This window comes from Nerophis lumbriciformis, linkage group LG09, assembly GCF_033978685.3.
Source record: "Nerophis lumbriciformis linkage group LG09, RoL_Nlum_v2.1, whole genome shotgun sequence".
Classification (NCBI taxonomy): Eukaryota; Metazoa; Chordata; class Actinopteri; order Syngnathiformes; family Syngnathidae; genus Nerophis; species Nerophis lumbriciformis.
Window position 1 is genome coordinate 51,462,351 of NC_084556.2, and position 26,204 is coordinate 51,488,554.

Below are 26,204 nucleotides of genomic sequence, written 5' to 3' on the forward strand. Positions count from 1 at the left end.
CCCTCTCCCCAGCCACTTCGTCCAGCTCTTCCCGGGGGACCCCGAGGCGTTCCCAGGCCAGCCGGGAGAGATAGTCTTCCCAGCGTGTCCTGGGTCTTCCCCGTGGCCTACTACCGGTCGGACGTGCCCGAAACACCTTCCTAGGGAGGCGTTCGGGTGGCATCCTGACCAGATGCCCGAACCACCTCATCTGGCTCCTCTCGATGTGGAGGAGCAGCGGCTTTACTTTGAGCTCCCCCCGAATTCACCCTATCTCTAAGGGAGAGCCCCGCCACCCGGCGGAGGAAACTCATTTCGGCCGCTTGTACCCGTGATCTTGTCCTTTCGGTCATGACCCAAAGCTCATGACCATAGGTGAGGATGGGAACGTAGATCGACCGGTAAATCGAGAGCTTTGCCTTCCGGCTCAGCTCCTTCTTCACCACAACGGATTATTATTATTACTATTAGTCAACATTGCAACTTTTTCTAAATTACATTTAAAGGGGAACATTATCACCAGACCTATGTAAGCGTCAATAAATACCTTGATGTTGCAGAAAAAAGACCATATATTTTTTTCACCGATTTCCGAACTCTAAATGGGTGAATTTTGGCGAATTAAACGCTTTTCTATTATTTGCTCTCGTCACATCGGGAAGCAATCCGCCATTTTCTCAAACACCGAGTCAAATCAGCTCTGTTATTTTCCGTTTTTTCGACTGTTTTCCGTACCTTGGAGACATCATGCCTCGTCGGTGTGTTGTCGGAGGGTGTAACAACACCAACAGGGACGGATTCAAGTTGCACCAGTGGCCCAAAGATGCCAAAGTGGCAAGAAATTGGACGTTTGTTCCGCACACTTTACCGACGAGAGCTATGCTACGACAGAGATGGCAAGAATGTGTGGATATCCTGCGACATTCAAAGCAGATGCATTTCCAACGATAAAGTCAAAGAAATCTGCCGCCAGACCCCCTTTGAATCTGCCGGAGTGTGTGAGCAATTCAGGGACAAAGGACCTCGGTAGCACGGCAAGCAATGGCGGCAGTTTGTTCCCGCAGACGAGCGAGCTAAACCCCCTATCGATCCTAGCTTCCCTGGACTGCTGACATCAACTCCAAAACTGGACGGATCAGCTTTCAGGAAAAGAGCGCGGATGAGGGTATGTCTACAGAATATATTAATTGATGAAAATTGGGCTGTCTGCACTCTCAAAGTGCATGTTGTTGCCAAATGTATTTCATATGCTGTAAACCTAGTTCATTTAGTTTCCTTTAATGCCAAACAAACACATACCAATCGTTGCTTAGAAGGCGATCGCCGAATTCGTCCTCGCTTTCTCCCGTGTCGCTGGCTGTCGTGTCGTTTTCGTCGGTTTCGCTTGCATACGGTTCAAACCGATATGGCTCAATAGCTTCAGTTTCTTCTTCAGTTTCGTTTTCGCTACCTGCCTCCACACTACAACCATCCGTTTCAATACATGCGTAATCTGTTGAATCCCGCTGAAATCCGAGTCTGAATCCGAGCTAATGTCGCTATAGCTTGCTGTTCTATGCGCCATGTTTGTTTGTGTTGGCATCACTATGTGACGTCACAGGAAAATGGACGGGTGTATATAACGATGGTTAAAATCAGGCAATTTGAAGCTTTTTTTTAGGGATATTGCGTGATGGGTAAAATTTTGAAAAAAACTTCGAAAAATAAAATAAGCCACTGGGAACTGATTTTTAATGGTTTTAACCCTTCTGAAATTGTGATAATGTTCCCCTTTTAACCTTTAAGCTTTTTTATTTCACTTTTCTTATGTTTTTGTTTATTTTAATAATATTTTTAGAATGTGCCGTGGGCCTTTAAGACATTAGCTGTGGGCCGCACACTGCTATAGATAATAAAAAATGAAATGTGATAAATCTATGGATAAAAAGCAGAGCCTGGCGACGCATGCGCGTTTATCATAACTCTCTCTCTCTCTCTGTCTCTGCCCCTCCCTCACCAATGCTGCTGCGCGCACAATTTTTTTTGTTTTTAACCCCTTCTTAACCCTGAACGCACATTGAAAATACATGCAACCTTAACTCAAAATGCCGGACATTTGAGGCATTTAAGAAACTCCGCCCTGAAAGAGGACATGTCCGGTGAAAAGAGGACGTATGGTAAGTCTATCGTAGCCCGTTAGCTGCTAGCATGCCGCGTGTTGTGCCTCGGTGTGCATTGTTTACACAACGTGCGTTACGCTACTTGATATGTCCGTGTGGAAACTCGTTCGGTACACCTCCGAACCGAACCGGAACAACCCCCGTACCGAAACGGTTCAATGCAAATACACGTACCGTTACACCCCTAATGAATTATGATACAAACAAACAAGTAAACAACATTTAATGTTATTTCTTGTAGCTGTGTACAAACAAAACATGAAATAATAATTTACAGATACTGTAATACATACTTGCCAACCCTCCCGATTTTCCTGGGAGACTCCCGAATTTCAGTGCCCCCTCTCGAAAATCTCCCGGGGCAACCATTCTCCCGAATTTCTCCCGATTTTTACCCGGACGATAATATTGGAGCGTGCCTTAAAGGCAATGCCTTTAACGTCTTCAACAACCTGTCGTCACATTCGCTTTTCCTCCATACAAACAGGGTGCCGGCCCAGTCACATAATATAGGCGGCTTTAACACACACACACAAGTGAATGCAAGGCATACTTCATCAAAAGCCATACAGGTCACACTGAGGGTGGCCGTATAAACAACTTTAACACTGTTACAAATATGCGCCACACTGTGAATTCCTTAAGGCTCTGGATGCTGTGGGACTGTCTTGGTTGACAAGACTCTGCAGCATCGCGTGGACATCGGGGGCGGTACCTCTGGATTGGCAGACCGGGGTGGTGGTTCCTCTCTTTAAGAAGGGGAACCGGGGGGTGTGTTCTAACTATCGTGAGATCACACTCCTCAGCCTTCCCGGTAAGGTCTATTCAGGTGTACTGGAGAGGAGGCTACGCCGGATAGTCGAACCTCGGATTCAGGAGGAACAGTGTGGTTTTCGTCCTGGTCGTGGAACTGTGGACCAGCTCTATACTCTCGGCAGGGTCCTTGAGGGTGCATGGGAGTTTGCCCAACCAGTCTACATGTGTTTTGTGGACTTGGAGAAGGCATTCGACCGTGTCCCTCGGGAAGTCCTGTGGGGAGTGCTCAGAGAGTATGGGGTATCGGACTGTCTGATTTTGGCGGTCTGCTCCCTGTATGATCAGTGTCAGAGCTTGGTCCGCATTGCCGGCAGTAAGTCGGACACGTTTCCAGTGAGGGTTGGACTCCGCCAAGGCTGCCCTTTGTCACCGATTCTGTTCATAACTTTTATGGACAGAATTTCTAGGCGCAGTCAAGGCGTTGAGGGGATCTGGTTTGGTGGCTGCAGGATTAGGTCTCTGCTTTTTGCAGATGATGTGGTCCTGATGGCTTCATCTGGCCAGGATCTTCAGCTCTCGCTGGATCGGTTCGCAGCCGAGTGTGAAGCGACTGGGATGAGAATCAGCACCTCCAAGTCCGAGTCCATGGTTCTCGCCCGGAAAAGGGTGGAATGCCATCTTCGGGTTGGGGAGGAGACCCTGCCCCAAGTGGAGGAGTTCAAGTACCTCGGAGTCTTGTTCACGAGTGGGGGAAGAGTGGATCGTGAGATCGACAGGCGGATCGGTGCGGCATCTTCAGTAATGCGGACGCTGTATCGATCCGTTGTGGTGAAGGAGGAGCTGAGCCGGAAGGCAAAGCTCTCAATTTACCAGTCGATCTACGTTCCCATCCTCACCTATGGTCATGAGCTTTGGGTTATGACCGAAAGGACAAGATCACGGGTACAAGCGGCCGAAATGAGTTTCCTCCGCCGGGTGGCAGGGCTCTCCCTTAGAGATAGGGTGAGAAGCTCTGTCATCCGGGGGGAGCTCAAAGTAAAGCGGCTGCGTCTCCACATGGAGAGGAGCCAGATGAGGTGGTTCGGGCATCTGGTCAGGATGCCACCCGATCGCCTCCCTCGGGAGGTGTTTAGGGCACGTCCGACCGGTAGGAGGCCACGGGGAAGACCCAGGACACGTTGGGAAGACTATGTCTCCCGGCTGGCCTGGGAACGCCTCGGGATCCCCTGGGAGGAGCTGGACGAAGTGGCTGGGGAGAGGGAAGTCTGGGCTTCCCTGCTTAGGCTGCTGCCCCCGCGACCCGACCTCGGATAAGCGGAAGAAGATGGATGGATGGATGGATGGACTGTGAACCCACACCAAACAAGAATGACAAACACATTTCGGGAGAACATCCGCGCCGTAACACAACAGAACAAATACCCAGAAACCCTTGCAGAACTAACTCTTCCGGGACGCTACAATATACACCCCCCGCTACCACCAAACACCTCCCACCCCCCAACCACGCCCACCTCAATTCTAATCTAGAGGCGCCTTTGCTGCCGCCTTACCTAATTGTGATGATTTGGCCAAAGTCGAGCTCGTAGTTATTGACTTGGGCAATAAAGATGGCCGCCACGGCCTCGTAGAGGGCGGTGCCGTCCATGTTGATGGTGGCGCCCACGGGCAACACGAAGCGGATGATGCGCCTGTCAATGTGGTTGTTCTCCAGGAGGCACTTGAAGGTGATAGGCAGAGTGGCGGAGCTGAAACAAAGAGAAGATCTACTTTTGTTGACGTTCACTAAGGCCACTGTTAGAATAATTGTTTCTAAGTTATCCCAAAAACGTTGTGTTACATTGAGTGGCCCGGTGAGAAGCAAAAGCTGTCTTTGAAACCTATCAAGAAGAAGGCTTGTAAAACTCCACTGTGTAAGGGGGAAAGCAACATGAAGGGTTTTCTGTTTTCTTTCATGTATGGTAATCAACAGAAATGTATTGTTTTAACCCAAGGACTACAAAGCAGAGAGAAGGCATGATCTGCCCAATTTCCAGACGACCTCTTTTTGAACCTCCTTTTTCAACTGTTTTACAAACCTCTTTTTTGAACTGACCTTTTCTGTGGACAGTTTACGACCTTTTCTGTGAACTGTTTACGACCGTTGTCCTTTAGAAACAGCTATGGCCATGTGGTTAGGGAAGGTCCAAATAAAAGAAGGAGGCGTGCAATCTTTTGGCAGAACGTAATGACACTGTACAAGGGTACAGATGTCCAGGCGTCTCTCCTCAAATTGACCGCCAACATGAAGGGTTTTCTGTTTTCTTTCATGTATGGTAATCAACAGAAATGTATTGTTTTAACCCAAGGACTACAAAGCAGAGAGAAGGCATGATCTGCCCAATTTCCAGACGACCTCTTTTTGAACCTCCTTTTTCGACTGTTTTACGAACCTCTTTTTTGAACTGACCTTTTCTGTGGACAGTTTACGACCTTTTCTGTGAACTGTTTACGACCTTTTCTGTGAACTGTTTACGACCGTTGTCCTTTAGAAACAGCTATGGCCATGTGGTTAGGGAAGGTCCAAATAAAAGAAGGAGGCATGCAATCTTTTGGCAGAACGTAATGACACTGTACAAGGGTACAGATGTCCAGGCGTCTCTCCTCAAATTGGCCGCCAACATGAAGGGTTTTCTGTTTTCTTTCATGTATGGTAATCAACAGAAATGTATTGTTTTAACCCAAGGACTACAAAGCAGAGAGAAGGCATGATCTGCCCAATTTCCAGACGACCTCTTTTTGAACCTCCTTTTTCGACTGTTTTACGAACCTCTTTTTTGAACTGACCTTTTCTGTGGACAGTTTACGACCTTTTCTGTGAACTGTTTACGACCTTTTCTGTGAACTGTTTACGACCGTTGTCCTTTAGAAACAGCTATGGCCATGTGGTTAGGGAAGGTCCAAATAAAAGAAAGAGGCGTGCAATCTTTTGGCAGAACGTAATGACACTGTACAAGGGTACAGATGTCCAGGCGTCTCTCCTCAAATTGGCCGCCAACATGAAGGGTTTTCTGTTTTCTTTCATGTATGGTAATCAACAGAAATGTATTGTTTTAACCCAAGGACTACAAAGCAGAGAGAAGGCATGATCTGCCCAATTTCCAGACGACCTCTTTTTGAACCTCCTTTTTCAACGGTTTTACAAACCTCTTTTTTGAACTGACCTTTTCTGTGAACAGTTTACGACCTTTTCTGTGAACTGTTTACGACCTTTTGTCCTTTAGAAACAGCTATGGCCATGTGGTTAGGGAAGGTCCAAATAAAAGAAAGAGGCGTGCAATCTTTTGGCAGAACGTAATGACACTGTGCAAGGGTACAGATGTCCAGGCGTCTCTCCTCAAATTGAGCCAAATTGAATTCTGTCTCTGTTTAATTCTTTGCTTCTTGTCTTGTTTAATAGATGTCATCAGTGTTTGAACTTGACAGCCACGCACCAAAAAAATGCAGGGTTATTTTTTTTATTCTACCCAAATGCTGGGTTAAGCCTGTTGGGGCATGTTTATGGGTTATTTTGTGAAAAGGTTTGTATGTACCGTGTAACTTGTCACATATGAGCGAGAAATAACACGCTAGTTATCCCTACACCAGCTCCATTATTTTAGCTAGCAGGGGGCGTGGCCTAAATGCACCATTTGTTCAGGGGAGTCAGTGGGGGTGACGTCGGGGGTGAACCGGAATTAACACTGGAAGTAGGTGTACGTCATACCCGGTCGCCATTTTGTTTTGCAGTTCTCTAAAGACAACCACCATTTTAGTTGTAGTCCAAACATTATTATGATTTATGACTCCTACAGACAGAAGTCGGTATTGCAACTTGGAGTTTGCAAGCACCCAAGTTTTGCCTGTAGAGGTCGCAATGTCACCACGACATCTGGACTACAAAAAAGATGTCCGACGACTACAAAACTTCAAGTTGTATTACCGATGTCCGCCTGTAGGGGTCGAGCTTGACGTCTATTGGATGAGTCTTATTCCCAGAGTGCTTTGCAGCGACACTTTGTGTTTTTGATTAATTTAGAGATTAATTTATTGTTATTTCGTTGCTACTGAAGTGTATTTGTGGTCTTGCTTTCTTACAAGCGAGCATCATTAAACAGGTCTGCAGTACCTGGAGGAACCATCCATCCATCCATCCATCTTCTTCCGCTTATCCGAGGTCGGGTCGCAGGGGCAACAGCTTAAGCAGGGAAGCCCAGACTTCCCTCTCCCCAGCCACTTTGTCCAGCTCCTCCCGGGGGATCCCGAGGCGTTCCCAGGCCAGCCAGGAGACATAGTCTTCCCAACGTGTCCTGGGTCTTCCCCGTGGCCTCCTACCGGTCGGACGTGCCCTAAACACCTCCCGAGGGAGGCAATCGGGTGGCATCCTGACCAGATGCCCGAACCACCTCATCTGGTTCCTCTCGATGTGGAGGAGCAGCGGCTTTACTTTGAGCTCCCCCCGGATGACAGAGCTTCTCACCCTATCTCTAAAGGAGAGCCCCGCCACCCGGCGGAGGAAACTCATTTCGGCCGCTTGTACCCGTGATCTTGTCCTTTCGGTCATAACCCAAAGCTCATGACCATAGGTGAGGATGGGAACGTAGATCGACCGGTAAATTGAGAGCTTTGCCTTCCGGCTCAGCTCCTTCTTCACCACAACGGATCGATACAGCGTCCGCATTACTGAAGACGCCGCACCGATCCGCCTGTCGATCTCACGATCCACTCTACCCTCACTCGTGAACAAGACTCCGAGGTACTTGAACTCCTCCACTTGGGGCAGGGTCTCCTCCCCAACCCGAAGATGGCATTCCACCCTTTTCCGGGCGAGAACCATGGACTCGGACTCGGAGGTGCTGATTCTCATCCCAGTCGCTTCACACTCGGCTGCGAACCGATCCAGCGAGAGCTGAAGATCCTGGCCAGATGAAGCCATCAGGACCACATCATCTGCAATAAGCAGAGACCTAATCCTGCAGCCACCAAACCAGATCCCCTCAACGCCTTGACTGCGCCTAGAAATTCTGTACATAAAAGTTATGAACAGAATCGGTGACAAAGGGCAGCCTTGGCGCAGTCCAACCCTCACTGGAAACGTGTCCGACTTACTGCCGGAAATGCGGACCAAGCTCTGACACTGATCATACAGGGAGGGAGTGGACCGCCAAAATCAGACAGTCTGATACCCCATACTCTCTGAGCACTCCCCACAGGACTTCCTGAGGGACACGGTCGAATGCCTTCTCCAAGTCCACAAAGCACATGTAGACTGGTTGAAAACAATCAGTCAATCATAATTAATCTAAAACATCCAATAATGAATCAACATCATCATTGGCATTATTTGATTTCATTGTCAAAACAATTAATGAATAAATAATATAGATAGGCTCCAACAATTACTATTTGGGGTTTTGGCACCTGCCATTAGACTAGATGTGACCAATCTAAGTGTAAAACTAGATGTGACCAAACTAAGTCTATGAGCATGAACTGATGAAGCCTACTTGGATGAGAGGCAAAACTTCTTCTAAGACAAACCAAACAGTCCAGTTGCGATCGAATGCCCTGAGATTACAATGACCTGGATGAATGAGAACATCCATAGACACACCTGTCTCTGTAAGACCTTACAGCTCACAGTGCATGTCAGAGCAAATGATAATCAAGAGGTCGAAGGAACTGCCCAAGGAGCTCAGAGACAGAATTGTGGCAAGGCACAGATCTGGACACAGTTACAAAATAATTCCTGCAGCCTTTAAGGTTCCTCAGCGCACAGTGACCTCCCTAATCCTTAAATGGAAGAAGTTTGGGGTGACCACAACTCTTCCGAGACCTGGTTGTCCAGCCAAACTGAGCGATCATGTGAATAGAGTCTTGGTGAGAGATGTAAAGAAGAACCCAAAGACCGCTGTGGCTGAGCTCCCTAGATTCGGTAGGGAGATGGGAGAAAGTTCCACAAAGTCAACTAACCCTTCACCAGTTGGGGCTTTATGGCAGAGCTGCCAGACGGAAGTCTCTCCTCAGTGCAAGACATATAAAAGCCTGCGTAGAGTTTGACAAAAACACTCCCAGACTATGAGAACCAAGAGCTCATCACCTGCCCAATGTAATCCCAACAGTGAAAGATGGTGGTGGCAGCATCATGATATGGGGGTGTTTATCAGCTGCAGGGACATGACCACTGGTTGCAATTGAAGGAAAGATGAATGCGGCCATGTACAGAGATATCCTGGAAGAAAACCTCTTCCAGAGTGCTCAGGACCTAAGACTTGGCCAAAGGTTCACTTTCCAACAAGACAATGACCCTAAGCACACAACTAAAATAACAAAAGGAGTGGCTTCGGAACAACTCTGTGACCATTCTTGACTGACCTAAACCCAATTGAGCATTTCTGAAGAAACCTAAAAATGGCTGTCCACCAACATTCACCATCCAACCTGACAGAACTGCAGAGGTTCTGCAAGAAAGAACGGCAGAGGATCCCCAAATCCAGGTGTGAAAAACATCTTTCCCAAGAAGACTCATGGCTGTACGAGCTCAAAATGTTGATTCTATTCAACACTGAGCAAAGGGTCTGATCGTAGACATTTAAAAAAATGTCTACATTTGTTTTTGTTTTTCTGACAAGATGGGATGCGGAGTATACATTCATGAGAATAAAATTGTCTTTTTTGATTTGAGCAAATGGCTGCAATCAAAGAGTGAAACATGTATTACTATTGTTTCTTTCCCCCCCCTATGTCATCATTGTGTCGTTTCTCCACCACTCTATCATTGTGTCAGTCCCATGTCTTGGCTGGACCCCGGCTCCTGTTCTCCCACACCTGAAGCCCATGAATGTGCCTGATCGTCAGTTCCTCGCTGGCATTGAAACCCGGTCGATCAGGTATTGACTTTCTCAAAGGCCCTGAACTCATTTTCTCTACACTCCACTCGCTTTTGGATCCATTGACCTGACAACCTCATCTTCAGTAAGTTCCCTTTCAACATTTTCACCTTTGCGTTCCTCCTCACTTTGACTGGTCATTTCACCGTTTTATTCTGTACTCATTTCTTTTCAGTTTTTTTAAACTCTTTGAGCCGCTGGCCTTGAACAACCAAATACTGTACGTGATTGCGATAGGATCCATTGACCTGACACCTCATCTTCAGTAAGTTCCCTTTCAACATTTTGACCTTTGCATTCCTCCTCACTTTGATTTGTCATTTTACCGTTTGATTCTGTAATAATTTATTTATTTATTTTTTTTTTTAACTCTTTGAGCCACTGGCTTTGAACAACCAAATACTGTACGTGCTTGAGATAGACAGATGGACAGATACTAGAGATGCGCGGATAGGCAATTATTTCATCCGCAACCGCATCAGAAAGTCGTCAACCATCCGCCATCCACCCGATGTAACATTTGATCAGAACCGCACCCGCCCGCACCCGCCCGTTGTTATATATCTAATATAGACGATGCAAGGCATTAGTGAGGTTATAAAGCTTTTGCCTGTTAAAGAAAGGAGACTGATCCAATGCAGCACAGACATTCGCGTGCCACGCTGTCACGACCCAGACGCACACCAGTGCGCAATCATATGGGAGCCGCGCTGAGCGCACCTCCAAGCGCGTCTCGCTGCCGGCGACGGCCGGGTATGGGCCCGACGCTCCAGCGCCATCCATTTTCAGGGCTAGTTGATTCGGCAGGTGGGTTGTTACACACTCCTTAGCGGGTTCCGACTTCCATGGCCACCGTCCTGCTGTCTATATCAACCAGGGTGAGCCCCACCCCTTTCGTGAGCGCACTGCGCGCGGAGTGACCCCTGTTACGCGCCCCCGGCAACGGGGGTGGCGGGCAGGTAAGCTGCGCGGGCGGAGCGCGCGGCGTGACCCCTGTTACGAGCCCCCGGCCACGGGGGTGGCGGGCAGGTAAGCTGCTTACCTGCTGCGCGTGACGCCGGCCGCGGCAAAGGCGGACGAGGCGAGGTGTCGTGCGGTGGGCGCGGTGGTGACCCTGGACGTGCGTCAAACCCTTCTCGCGGATCACCTCAGCTACGGCTCCCGGTGGGGCCCTCTCGGAGGAAGGGGCCTCGGTCCCGGACCCCGGCGAGGCGTCCCTTCTCCGCTCCGTAAAAGTGTCCATCTCTTTTTTTTTTTCTTCTTCTGTTGTGGCATATGCTGCAGGTGCCTGCTCGTTTTTCGTATGTGGGTAACAACATTTAACTATGTATATATATTTCCGAATTGGTTTAACTGCCACCCGCCTGAATCTATTTAAAATCTAATTTTTTTTTATTTCAACCGCCCGACCCGACCCGCGGATAAAATCTAATTTTTTTTTATTTCAACCGCCCGAACCGCGGATAATCCGCGGACTCCGCGGTTGTGTCCGCAAACCGCGCATCTCTAATAGATACCTTTATTCTTCCCACAATAGGGAAATTATATGGTTGCAGTGCAGGTTTTTACATACAGTAACAGAAGTCAAATGTAATAAAAAAGTAAAAAAATAATACATATTGCGTACTAACGATTGTACTATGTATAGATAAAAATGCACTGTGGATGTAAGTGTCTGTCGCTGAAGGAGCTACTCGGGGTACTCACAGTACCGTGCATGGGCAGAGAGGGATTGGACATTATGGAGTTAAACTTGGTCAGCATCCTTCTGTCCTCAATGCTGCCTAGTGGGCAGCCTAGGACAGAGTCAGCTCTCTTAATTAGTTTAGTAGGTCTGTTACTGTCTCTGACCGTGCTTCCCCCAAAGTGTAGGCCACTTTGACCTTTCCTGTACACAGCGTTTAAATTGTGAGACCAGTCCAGTCGTTGAGGTGAATACCCAGGTATTTAAATGAGTCCATTACTTCTATATCTGATCTCTGAATGTCTACCGGTGTGGGTGGTGGAGCTATACGTCGGAAGTCAATCACAAGCTCTTTGGTCTCAAGTGCAGGTATATTCGGTATGCTCTTTGTTGTCATTGCACAAACAGACAATAGAAGAGAAAGTCCAACACATCCATCTTCTTCCGCTTATCCGAGGTCGGGTCGCGGGGGCAGCAGCCTAAGCAGGGAAGCTCAGACTTCCCTCTCCCCAGCCACTTCGTCCAGCTCTTCCTGTGGGACCCCGAGGCGTTCCCAGGCCAGCCAGGAGACATAGTCTTTCCAACGTGTCCTGGGTCTCCCCGCGGCCTCCTACCGGTCGGACGTGCCCTAAACACCTCCCTAGGGAGGCGTTCGGGTGGCATTCTGACCAGATGCCCGAACCACCTCATCTGGCTCCTCTCCATGTGGAGGAGCAGCGGCTTTACTTGGAGCTCCCCCCGGATGACAGAGCTTCTCACCCTATCTCTAAGGGAGAGCCCCACCACCCGGCGGAGGAAACTCATTTCGGCCGCTTGTACCCTTGATCTTGTCCTTTCGGTCATGACCCAAAGCTCATGACCATAGGTGAGGATGGGAACGTAGATCAACCGGTAAATCGAGAGCTTTGCCTTCCGGCTCAGCTCCTTCTTCACCACAACGGATCGATACAACGTCCGCATTACTGAAGACGCCTGTCGATCTCACGATCCACTCTTCCCTCACTCGTGAACAAGACTCCGAGGTACTTGAACTCCTCCACTTGGGGCAAGATCTCCTCCCCAACCCGGAGATGGCACTCCACCCTTTTCCGGGCGAGAACCATGGACTCGGATTTGGAGGTTGCTGATTCCCATCCCAGTCGCTTCACACTCGGCTGCGAACCGATCCAGCGAGAGCTGAAGATCTTGGCCAGATGAAGCCATCTGGACCACATCATCTGCAAAAAGCAGAGACCTAATCCTGCAGCCACCAAACCAGATCCCCTCAACGCCCTGACTGCGCCTACAAAATTCTGTCCATAAAGGTTATGAACAGAATCGGTGACAAAGGCCAGCCCTGGCGGAGTCCGAACCCTCACAGGAAACGGGTCCAGTGTACATGCTAATTGTACGTAAGCTAAAATCACTAGCATTATGCTGATGTGCTGTTATTGCTGTCATATCAACAAACGGGGTATTGTTTGGATGGCAAGTTTGTCACTTCAATCATTGCTTTGTTGTTCAATATTCCCATCGTGTACGTGTGGTCTATGCATGTTTTATTCGTGCTAATTGTACATGCTACGTGGCTAAGCTAACATCGCTCGCCCTTATTATGTCTTCAGTGTCACAAAATCCTCAGTAAAGCCTTGAAACCTTTCATTATTGAGGGAGACTGTTTAGCCGGGTAGAGAGCTTCAGCAACTCGTCATGTCCTTGACAAGTACCACAATTAGGTTTTTGAGTGCATGAGGTGTTTTAAGAGCAAAGAAAGTGTTTATAAGTGAAAGATCTGCAGAGGGCTTACAAGGACATACATTTGATGAAATAAATAGCATGTCTACTTAATAAAAATGCATGTCCAAAAAACGTACCGAAGGAACACTGCAGCTCCTGGTACATGACATCATGAAACCACGACAACACCTAATAACTGATATAAAAATAGCTGCCCAATGCGGGGCTGCGCACATGATGTTTTCAGTGGCAGTGACCCAGAGGCGTCACTAAGTAACGACAGGCGAGTGTTAGCCCCCAGCATGTGAGCCAGTAATTATTGCACATTACTTACACAACAATGTCGATCAATGATTCCAAAAATCCTTATTATGTAGGATCCTTTGATCCCTTCAATACAAACAGGATGCATCCTTCAGTGTACACTTCCAGGTATTGGTTTATTGCAAGGTAAAACTGCAAGATAAGGCGCTACATTTGCTTTGTACTGAAGTAACCTTTTGGCATAAATTGTATTTGTCAGGGTAGTTTTAATGCAACATACAAACCCCGTTTCCATATGAGTTGGGAAATTGTGTTAGATGTAAATATAAACGGAATACAATGATTTGCAAATCATTTTCAACCCATATTCAGTTGAATATGCTCCAAAGACAACATATTTGATGTTCAAACTGGCAATAAATTGTTACGCCTTCGAGGCATTGTGATGCCGGAGGTCGTCTTTTCAAGATGCAGAGGGATGTCAGGAAGCGGCTTGCAGGTGAGAATAAATGATTTATTCTGATTGCAGAACAAAATGCTGCGCGGTGCACCACGGCACGGAAAACAAGAGGGTAGCCAAAAGATGCTAACATCAAAAATGCAGACTATGAGAGAAACCAAGAACGTAACTTGTTGCGTAGGAGCAAACAAAACCAACAGACCGAATGAGGCCAGCGCGTAAACTAAATAGCCCTCTGATTAGTGCCCGGGCAACAGGTGCGCGTCCGGGACACTAACCAGAGGCAGGTGACTATATTCTGCCGTCATGGCAACAGAAACAAACTCAAGAGGTGCTGAAAACACAAGTGACTTGAAAACAAAAACAAAAATATGATCCGGGCAGTGGATCATAACAATAAATACTGATAAAGTTGAGGAATGCTCATCAAACACTTATTTGGAACATCCCACAGGTGTGCAGGCTAATTGGGAACAGGTGGGTGCCATGATTGGGTCTAAAAACAGCTTCCCAAAAAAGGCTCAGTCTTTCACAAGAAAGGACGTGACCCCTTTTGTCCACAACTGCGTGAGCAAATAGTCAAACAGTTTAAGAACAACGTTTCTCAAAGTGCAATTGCAAGAAATTTAGGGATTTCAACATCTACGGTCCGTAATATCATCAAAAGGTTCAGAGAATCCGGAAGAACTTTGAACATGTCACGAGGGAGGTGCTGGACATTGAGTCCGAATGGACCATGTTCCGCGCCTCTATTGTCGAGGCGGCTGATTGGAGCTGTGGCCGCAAGGTAGTTGGTGCTTGTCGTGGCGGTAATCCTAGAACCCGTTGGTGGACACCGGCGGTGAGGGATGCCGTCAAGCTGAAGAAGGAGTCCTATCGGGTTCTTTTGGCTCATAGGACTCCTGAGGCAGTGGACAAGTACCGAAAGGCCAAGCGGTGTGCGGCTTCAGCGGTCGCAGAGGCAAAAACTCGGACATGGGAGGAGTTCGGTGAGGCCATGGAAAACGACTTCCGGACGGCTTCGAAGCAATTCTGGACTACCATCCGCCGCCTCAGGAAGGGGAAGCAGTGCACTACCAACACCGTGTATGGCGAGGATGGTGTTCTGCTGACCTCGACTGCGGATGTTGTGGATCGGTGGAGGGAATACTTCGAAGACCTCCTCAATCCCACCAACACGTCTTCCTATGAGGAAGCAGTGCCTGGGGAGTCTGTGGTGGGTTCTCCTATTTCTGGGGCTGAGGTTGCTGAGGTAGTTAAAAAGCTCCTCGGTGGCAGGGCCCCGGGGGTAGATGAGATCCGCCCGGAGTTCCTTAAGGCTCTGGATGCTGTGGGGCTGTCTTGGTTGACAAGACTCTGCAGCATCGCGTGGACATCGGGGGCGGTGCCACTGGATTGGCAGACCGAGGTGGTGGTTCCTCTCTTTAAGAAGGAGAACCGGAGGGTGTGTTCTAACTATCGTGGGATCACACTCCTCAGCCTTCCCGGTAAGGTCTATTCAGGTGTACTGGAGAGGAGGCTACGCCGGATAGTCGAACCTCGGATTCAGGAGGAACAGTGTGGTTTTCGTCCTGGTCGTGGAACTGTGGACCAGCTCTATACTCTCCGCAGGGTCCTTGAGGGTGCATGGGAGTTTGCCCAACCAGTCTACATGTGTTTTGTGGACTTGGAGAAGGCATTCGACCGTGTCCCTCGGGAAGTCCTGTGGGGAGTGCTCAGAGAGTACGGGGTATCGGACTGTCTGATTGTGGCAGTCCGCTCCCTGTATGATCAGTGCCAGAGCCTGGTCCGCATTGCCGGTAGTAAGTCGGACACGTTTCCAGTGAGGGTTGGACTCCGCCAAGGCTGCCCTTTGTCACCGATTCTGTTCATAACTTTTATGGACAGAATTTCTAGGCGCAGTCAAGGCGTTGAGGGGATCTGGTTTGGTGGCTGCAGGATTAGGTCTCTGCTTTTTGCAGATGATGTGGTCCTGATGGCTTCATCTGGCCAGGATCTTCAGCTCTCACTGGATCGGTTCGCAGCTGAGTGTGAAGCGACTGGGATGAGAATCAGCACCTCCAAGTCCGAGTCCATGGTTCTCGCCCGGAAAAGGGTGGAGTGCCATCTCCGGGTTGGGGAGGAGATCTTGCCCCAAGTGGAGGAGTTCAAGTACCTCGGAGTCTTGTTCACAAGTGAGGGAAGAGTGGATCGTGAGATCGACAGGCGGATCGGTGCGGCGTCTTCAGTAATGCGGACGCTGTATCGATCCGTTGTGGTGAAGAAGGAGCTGAGCCGGAAGGCAAAGCTCTCAATTTACCGGTCGATCTACGTTCCCATCCTCACCTATGGTCATGAGCTTTGGGTTATGACCGAAAGGACAAGATCACGGGTACAAGCGGCCGAAATGAGTTTCCTCCGCCGGGTGGCAGGGCTCTCCCTTAGAGATAGGGTGAGAAGCTCTGCCATCCGGGAGGAGCTCAAAGTAAAGCCGCTGCTCTTCCACATCGAGAGGAGCCAGATGAGGTGGTTCGGGCATCTGGTCAGGATGCCACCCGATCGCCTCCCTCGGGAGGTGTTTAGGGCACGTCCGACCGGTAGGAGGCCGCGGGGAAGACCCAGGACACGTTGGGAAGACTATGTCTCTCGGCTGGCCTGGGAACGCCTCGGGGTCCCACAGGAAGAGCTGGACGAAGTGGCTGGGGAGAGGTAAGTCTGGGCTTCCCTGCTTAGGCTGCTGCCCCCGCGACCCAACCTCAGATAAGCGGAAGAAGATGGATGGATGGATGGATGGTTCAGAGAATCTGGAGAAATCACTCCACGTAAGCGGCATGGCCCGAAACCAACATTGAATGACCGTGACCTTCCATCCCTCAGACGGCACTGTATCAAAAACCGACATCAATCTCTAAAGGATATCACCACATGGGCTCAGGAACACTTCAGAAAACCACTGTCACTAAATACAGTTGGTCGCTACATCTGTAAGTGCAAGTTAAAGCTCTACTATGCAAAGCGAAAGCCATTTATCAACAACACCCAGAAATGCCGCCGGCTTCTCTGGGCCCGAGATCATCTAAGATGGACTCATGCAAAGTGGAAAAGTGTTCTGTGGTTAGACGAGTCCACATTTCAAATTGTTTTTGGAAATATTCGACAGGAGAAGCGAACCATCCAGGCTGTTATCGACGCAAAGTTGAAAAGCCAGCATCTGTGATGGTATGGGGGTGCATTAGTGCCCAAGGCATGGGTAACTTACACATCTGTGAAGGCACCATTAATGCTGAAAGGTACATACAGGTTTTGGAACAACATATGCTGCCATCTAAGCGTCGTCTTTTTCATGGACGCCCCTGCTTATTTCAGCAAGACAATGCCAAGCCACATTCAGCACGTGTTACAACAGCGTGGCTTCGTAAAAAAAAGAGTGCGGGTACTTTCCTGGCCCGCCTGCAGTCCAGACCTGTCTCCCATTGAAAATGTGTGTGGCGCATTATGAAGCGTAAAATACGACTAGACCCCGGACTGTTGAAAGACTGAAGCTCTACATAAAACAAGAATGGGAAAGAATTTCACTTCCAAAGCTTCAACAATTAGTTTCCTCAGTTCCTAATTGTTCATTGAGTGTTGTTAAAAGAAAAGGCCATGTAACACAGTGGTGAACATGCCCTTTCCCAACTAATTTATCACGTGTTGCAGCCATGAAATTCTAAGTTAATTATTATTTGCAAAAAAAAAAACAGTTTATGAGTTTGAACATCAAATATCTTGTTTTTGTAGTGCATCTAACACAATTTCCCAACTCATATGGAAACGGGGGTTTGTACTTGCAGTGTGTATATTGTACATATTACATATTGTTATGAAGGTGTTTGTTACTAAATTATATATATACTTGCAGTGTGTATATTGTACATATTACATATTGTTATGAAAGTGTCTGTTACTACATTATATATATACTTGCAGTGTGTATATTGTACATATTACATATTGTTATGAAGGTGTCTGTTACTACATTATATATATACTTGCAGTGTGTATATTGTGCATATTACATATAGTTATGAAGGTGTCTGTTACTACATTATATACATACTTGCAGTGTGTATATTGTACATATTACATATTGTTATGAAGGTGTTTGTTACTACATTTTATATATATATATATATATACTTGCAGTGTGTATATTGTGCATAGTACATATTGTTATGAAGGTGTCTGTTACTAAATTATATATATACTTGCAGTGTGTATATTGTACATATTACATATAGTTATGAAGGTGTCTGTTACTACATTATATACATACTTGCAGTGTGTATATTGTACATATTACATATTGTTATGAAGGTGTCTGTTACTACATTATATATATAACTGCAGTGTGTATATTGTACATATTACATATTGTTATGAAGGTGTTTGTTACTACATTTTATATATACTTGCAGTGTGTATACAAAACATATTACATATTGTTGTGATGGTGTTTGTTACTAAATTATATATATATATATATATATATATATATATATATATATATATATATATATATATATATATATATATATACATATATATATATATATATATATATATATATATATATATATATATATATATATATATATACTTGCAGTGTGTATATTGTGCATAGTACATATTGTTATGAAAGTGTCTGTTACTACATTATATATATACTGGCAGTGTGTATATTGTACATATTACATATTGTTATGAAGGTGCCTGTTACTACATTATATATATATACTTGTAGTGTGTATATTGTACATATTACATATTGTTGTGAAGATGTCTGTAACTACATTTTATATATACTTTCCGTGTGTATATTGTACATATTACATATTGTTATGGTGTCTGTTACTACATTATATATATACTTGCAGTGTGTATATTGTACATATTACATATTGTTATGAAGGTGTCTGTTACTACATTATATATAAACTTGCAGTGTGTATATTGTGCATAGTACATATTGTTATGAAGGTGTCTGTTACTAAATTATATATATATATACTTGCAGTGTGTATATTGTACATATTACATATTGTTATGAAGGTGTCTGTTACTACATTTTATATATACTTGCAGTGTGTATATTGTACATATTACATATTGTTATGAAGGTGTCTGTTACTACATTTTATATATATACTTGCAGTGTGTATATTGTACATGTTACATATTGTTATGAAGGTGTCTGTTACTACATTATATATATATACTTGCAGTGTGTATATTGTACATATTACATATTGTTATGAAGGTGTTTGTTACTACATTTTATATATACTTGCAGTGTGTATACAAAACATATTACATATTGTTGTGATGGTGTCTGTTACTACATTATATATATATATATATATATATATATATATATATATATATATATATATATATATATATATATACTTGCAGTGTGTATATTGTGCATAGTACATATTGTTATGAAAGTGTCTGTTACTACATTATATATATATATACTTGCAGTGTGTATATTGTACATATTACATATTCTTATGAAGGTGTCTGTTACTACATTATATATATACTTGCAGTGTGTATATTGTACATATTACATATTGTTATGAAGGTGTCTGTTACTAAATTATATATATATACTTACAGTGTGTATTTAAAACGTTGACGGAGGGTTTTGAAGTTGTTTTAGAGGCTTTGAAGGCTACAACGATGACTTCCATAAGCCGCATCTTCCAAACGTTTTTGGTCGTCTTTAAAATTTTTAATTAAAAAAAAGACAGGTCTTCTTGTCTCTCGTAATGATTGTGAACAATAGGCCAAATTCCAAAGAAAGAGCACTTCCCCTTTAAGCAGGCTGAATTCCATTCTCACCCATTGTCGGGAAACGTACAAAGACTTCGGGAGAAGAAAATGTCTCAGCTCTCCAAAGGCCATCAGAGCAGATAGAAATGGACAATTATGGCTAAACAAACGTAAAGGAACGTGACTTTTGTCACAAAGAAGGGCATGCTTTGGATTGCTGTAAGCTAATCAAACAGAGGCCTGACAAGGAAAAACTTTATTTCCCCAAGTCCAAAGGCTTGTGCTTTGGATGCCTGTCACCAGGGCTTTTGGGTAAAGACTAGTGATGGGTCCGGCAACACCGATGCATCGGCGCATGCGTCGAGCTCATAGAGCGAAACCCTGTGTCGGTGCGCGTACCGCTTTTAGAAAGTCACGTGACCGATCATGAGCTGTTTTGGTCACGTGACCGATACGCCAACTGTGTCGCCTCCTCTGTGCCCTGTGAGCGGCTCTTTTCTACAGCCGGAGAAATAATAACTAAGAGAAATCGTCTAAAATGTAATACGTCGGAAAAACTTTTCTTTTTTTTTTTAATAAAAATGTGTAAAAAAATAAAATTAAAAAAATCCCCAGTCCACAATCATCCACAACACGTTCTCTTATATGTCCATGTTATGATACATGTTCACATTTATTGACTGTATCTAAAAAAGATAAAAAAATATTTTTATTTAAATGAAGATATGAAATAATCCTAAATGAAATACAATGACTTGGTTTATATTATTGTATATACTAGGGCAGGGGTCACCAACGCGGTGCCCGCGGGCACCAGGTAGCCCGTAAGGACCAGATCAGTCGCCCGCTGGCCTGTTCTAAAAATAGCTCAAAGAGCAGCACTTACCAGTGAGCTGCCTCTATTTTTTTTAAATTGTATTTATTTACTATCAAGCTGGTCTCGCTTTGCTCGACATTTTTAATTCTAAAAGAGACAAAACTCAAATAGAATTTGAAAATCCAAGAAAATATTTTAAAGACTTGGTCTTCACTTGGAATAAGCGGTAGAAAATGGATGGATGGATGGGTCTTCACTTGTTTAAATAATTTCATTTATTTTTTACTTTGCTTCTTATTACTTTTAGAAATACAGTTTTAGAGAAAAAACACAACCTTAAAAATGATTTTAGGATTTTTAAACAAATATACCTTTTTACCTTTTAAATTTCTTCCTCTTCTTTCCTGACAATTTAAATCAATGTTCAAGTAAAAAAAATAATATTTTTTTTTATTGTAAAGAATAATAATTTTAGTTTCTGTTTTTTCGACGAAGAATATTTGTGAAATATTTCTTCAAACTTGCTATGATTAAAATTCATAAAAATTATTCTGGCAAATCTAGAAAATCTGTAGAATCAAATTTAAATCTTATTTCAAAGTATTTTGAATTTCTTTTAAAATTTTTGTTCTGGAAAATCTAGAAGAAATACTGATTTGTCTTTGTTAGAAATATAGCTTGGTCCAATTTGTTAAATATTCTAACAAAGTGCAGATTGGATTTTAACAAATTTAAAACATGTCATCACAATTCTAAAATGTATCTTAATCAGGAAAAATTACTAATGATGTTCCAAAAATTCTTTTTTTAATTTTTTCAAAAAGATCCAAATAAGCTAGTTTTTCTCTTCTTTTTGTTGGTTGAATTTTGAATTTTAAAGAGTCGAAATGGAAGATACACTATGTTTCAAAATTTTATTTTAAATGTTTTCGTGTTTTCTCCTCTTTTAAACCGTTCAATTAAGTGTTTTTTTTCATAATTTATTCTCTACAAAAAACCTTCCGTTAAAGGAAAAAAAAATGTACGACGGAATGACAGACAGAAATACCCATTTTTTTATATATATAAAATGTATTTATTTAGCTATTCTTGTTTAAATCACACTTACGTGTAACTTACAAATGACAATATATTTATTTATTTAAGTGTGTATCAAACTGGTAGCCCTTCGCATTAATCAGTACCCAAGAAGTAGTTTTTGGTTTCAAAAAGGTTGGTGACCCCTGTACTAGGGCATCAAATCAGTGTCAGTTGAGTCGGTCCATAGGTTGCCTGTAGGGATTTTTAATGTCCAGCAGATGTCAGTATTTAGTGACACAGTATCGACACAGTATCAATACAGTTTTGCAATGTGTCCAAACGCTTCATGACGCCTCATCAACCCATCACTAGTAAAGACACATTTCTCAAATATGTTTTCAGAAACATCCCAACATTCTGCATTGGGACAGAACGAAGCAACCTGACCAGAGATCAGCTCCATGAGTAATGAAAGCTGTGGTTGTACCAAGGTCCTAGACGCTCCTTGTGCACTAGCAATCAAAAATAATTGAATCATACGCGTTCTTAGATCCGGGAAGCACTTTAACCTTCTCTTCAGAGGATCTGAAGACACATATTCCATTCTGCACCAAAGGAAAGGATAGACAGAGCACATGTTGTCAAGGTACTTGAGTGCTTTGGATGAAGACAACATTTTGAAGCTCCTACAAGTTGTCACACAGACTGAAATTCCAGGAAAAAGAGAGAACATTCCTCAAACAAATTGATGGAAAGATAGGCTTGTTCATAGAAACAGACAGACCTAAAGCACTTAACCAAGGAGTGGTTCTAAAGCAGCAATAAAAACAACACCAAAGCTCGCTCTCTCAGAAAAAAAAAGAGCCTTTTGTGATGATGATGTTTGGAAAGTTGCACGCAGGTATAAAGACTAATAGATGGCAGACTTTGGCAAAAATGATAGTTAAAGCTAATTCTACACAACAAAGTCCCGTACAGTCTATAAATGCTTCAATAAATGGTTGACTGTACACTGCAAAAAGTCAGTATTCAAAAACAAGGGGAAAAAAAATGCAAAAATGAGGGGTATTTTATTTGAACTAAGCAAAATTATCTGCCAATAGAACAAGAACATTTGGCTTGTCAAGATTTTCCAAAACAAGTCAAATTAAAGCTGCAAGCAGCATTGGTCGGGCCCGCGTATTTGGCAGGTGCTAGTCCTAAGTGTCCCAATACTTTTGTCTACTTTTAGTCTGAAGTGTCCCAAGACTTTTGTCTAGTGTACCTACCTTGTCTGCATTGTGTGGGCACGTTGGTGCTTCCTGCTTATAAGCAGCCATCTTAAAAAAACAGCAGCGCAGCGGGTCTTTGAAGGGTCATAAAATCAAAACCGGACCAGGTATTAAAAAGCTGTTCTGTTATTTTATACACAAGGGTTTAATCTCTCTCCTGTGTTAGTTTGAAGCCGAAACGACAAACGCGCTCAGAGGAGATAGTTTTTGAAGGAAGGTGACCGGTTTTTACAAAAAATTTGTATTGAAGGGGGAATAGCAAACTTCCTGTTGATTTTTGCTGGGGGTTGTCAATTTATGAAATGTAGGTCTAAGTGAGACCTACATTGAGGTTTTTGTTTCATGTCTCTCCGACCTTCCCAGTGGGAGTTACAGGCAGTTTTGTCATCCGAGGAGCAGTTTTTTGTGCGTTTTATTAAAAAATTGCGCTAGAGCACAATTTTGAGATTTGGGGTTAGGTTTTTTTATTAGATCACACTTTTTGCCAGTCCTGATGTGTGTGTTCAGTTTGGTGAGTTTTGAAGCATGTTAAGGGGGTCAAATTACAGCTCAAAGAGGCAAATGTGTCTGTTTTTAGTACTTTTTTGTCTTGAAGGGGGAATTGCCAACTTCCTGTTGATTTTAGCCCGAGAATGTACAATTATGAAAGGTAGGTGTAAGTCAGACCTACATAGAGGTTTTTGTTTCATGTCTCTCCGACCTTCCTAGTGGGAGTTACAGTTACAGATTTGTTTTTTCCCTAGGGGGCGCTAGAGCGCAATTTTTATTTTTGGGGTTTGGTTTTTTTATCAAAAGGCAATTTTCGCAGGTCCTGACTTGTGCGTCAAATATGGTGAGTTTTGAAGCATGTTAAGTTGGTCAAATTGCAGCTCAAAGAGGCGGCCGGTATAATAATAATAATAAAACCTTAGAAAAACAATAGGTCCTTATGTCCCATTGCATAAGGACTCCCTTTGGGAGTCCTTATGCAATGGGCCATGCGGGCCCTAATTAGGGCTCTGGATGCTGTGGGGCTGTCTTGGTTGACAAGACTCTGCAGCACCGCGTTGACATCGGGGACAGTACCTCTGTATTGGCAGACCGGGGTGGTGGTTCCTCTCTTTAAGAAGGGGAACCGGAGGGTGTGTTCTAACTATCGTGGGATCACACTCCTCAGCCTTCCCGGTAAGGTCTATTCAGGTGTACTGGAGAGGAGGCTACGCCGGATGGTCGAACCTCGGATTCAGGAGGAACAGTGTGGTTTTCGTCCTGGTCGTGGAACTGTGTACCAGCTCTATACTCTCGGCAGGGTCCTTGAGGGTGCATAGGAGTTTGCCCAACCAGTCTACATGTGTTTTGTGGACTTGGAGAAGGCATTCGACCGTGTCCCTCGGGAAACCCCATACTCAGAGAGTATGGGGTTTCGGACTGTCTGATTGTGGCGGTCCGCTCCCTGTATGATCAGTGTCAGAGCTTGGTCCGCATTGCCGGTAGTAAGTCGGACACGTTTCCAGTGAGGGTTGGACTCCGCCAAGGCTGCCCTTTGTCACGGGGCCTCACCTGCCTCTAGTGACTGCACGTCACTGCTAAAAAGTAATTTATTGTTCTTAATGGAAAGGCAACAAGGCAACCGCTTGTTACTCTCGGGGTCTCCTAGCCGCTCAGGCAAATCATATGGTCTAAAAATGCATTTTTCCATGGATAACATGACATCATCATGCCAAGTGCGTGCTCTTTCACTCAATTGGTGCGCATATATACAGCCCGGCCCCCGGCCAAAAAATGTTTAATTGTAATTTTGGAAGAATTTACCTGAATGTGCATGAACTATTTCTGTTCAAAATTGTTAGAAATGTTAAATGTTTAAATAATAACTGTCGGTTTACTGTACTTGGAAATAAAACAGCAAAGTCCATTTGGCCGTCATCCCTTTTAATTATGAGAAAATTGTGTCCAAGTCATGATTTTTTTTTCATGCTTGAAATAAGACATGATTACTTAAAAAAAAAAAGTAGTTTTATTCCTGTGAGTGTTGATGACACAGCTTTGCAACACTTGATATTCTAGCTTCAAGCATGTTTTACTCAATATAGGTCAGGGGTGCTCACACTTTTTCTGCAGGCGAGCTACTTTTCAATTGATCAAGTCGTGGGGATCTACCTCATTCATATATATCATTTATATTTACTTATTTATGAAATATATGTTTTTGTTAATAAGTTAAAGGTGTTTAATGATAATGCAAGCATGTTTAACACATATAGTTAATATTGTTAATAAATTAAAGGTGTTTAATGATAATACAAGTATGTTTAATACATATAGTTAATATTGTTAACAAGTTAAAGGTGTTTAAATATAATGCAAGCATGTTTAATACATATAATTAATATTGTTAACAAGTTAAAGGTGTTTAATGATAATACAAGCATGTTTAACACATATAATTAATATTGTTAACAAGTTATAAAGGTGTTTAATGATAATACAAGCATGTTTAATACATATAGTTAATATTATTAATAAGTTAAAGGTGTTTAAAGATAATACAAGCATGTTTAACACATATAGTTAATATTGTTAATAAGTTAAAGGTGTTTAAAGATAATACAAGCATGTTTAACACATATAGTTAATATTGTTAATACATTAAAGGTGTTTAAAGATAATGCAGGCATGTTTAACACATATAGTTAATATTGTTAACAAGTTAAAGGTGTTTAAATATAATACAAGCATGTTTAATACATATAGTTAATAGTATTAATAAGTTAAAGGTGTTTAAAGATAATACAAGCATGTTTAACACATATAGTTAATATTGTTAACAAGTTAAAGGTGTTTAATGATAATACAAGCATGTTTAATGCATATAGTTAATATTATTAATAAGTTAAAGGTATTTAAAGATAATACAAGCATGTTTAACACATATAGTTAATATTGTTAACAAGTTAAAGGTGTTTAATGATAATCCAAGCATGTTTAACACATATAGTTAATATTATTAATAAGTTAAAGGTGTTTAAAGATAATACAAGCATGTTTAATACATATAGTTAATATTATTAATAAGTTAAAGGTATTTAAAGATAATCCAAGCATGTTTAACACATATAGTTAATATTGTTAATAAGTTAAAGGTGTTTAAAGATAATACAAGCATGTTTAACACATATAGTTAATATTGTTAATAAGTTAAAGGTGTTTAATGATAATACAAGCATGATTAACACATATAGATTCCTTTCTTTCATGAAGACAATAATATAAGTTGGTGTATTACCTGATTCTTATGACTTGCATTGATTGGAATCAGACAGTGGTGCTAAAAACGTCCGCATTTTCGAATGGAGGAGAAAAAAAGTCCTCCTTTCTGTCCAATACCACAT

General features: G+C 43.5%; 1 protein-coding gene across 2 annotated transcripts in view; it reads right to left on the reverse strand.

The window, feature by feature from the left end:
- LOC133607877 (excitatory amino acid transporter 5-like) overlaps positions 1 to 26,204 on the reverse strand; it is a 195,030-nt gene that overhangs the window by 25,603 nt on the left and 143,223 nt on the right. For both annotated transcript variants that reach the window (XM_061962909.2, XM_061962910.2), the window contains one exon: positions 4,448 to 4,642. In XM_061962909.2, the coding sequence (XP_061818893.1) occupies positions 4,448 to 4,642 (195 nt within the window). The remainder of the gene's footprint in view (positions 1 to 4,447; positions 4,643 to 26,204) is intronic.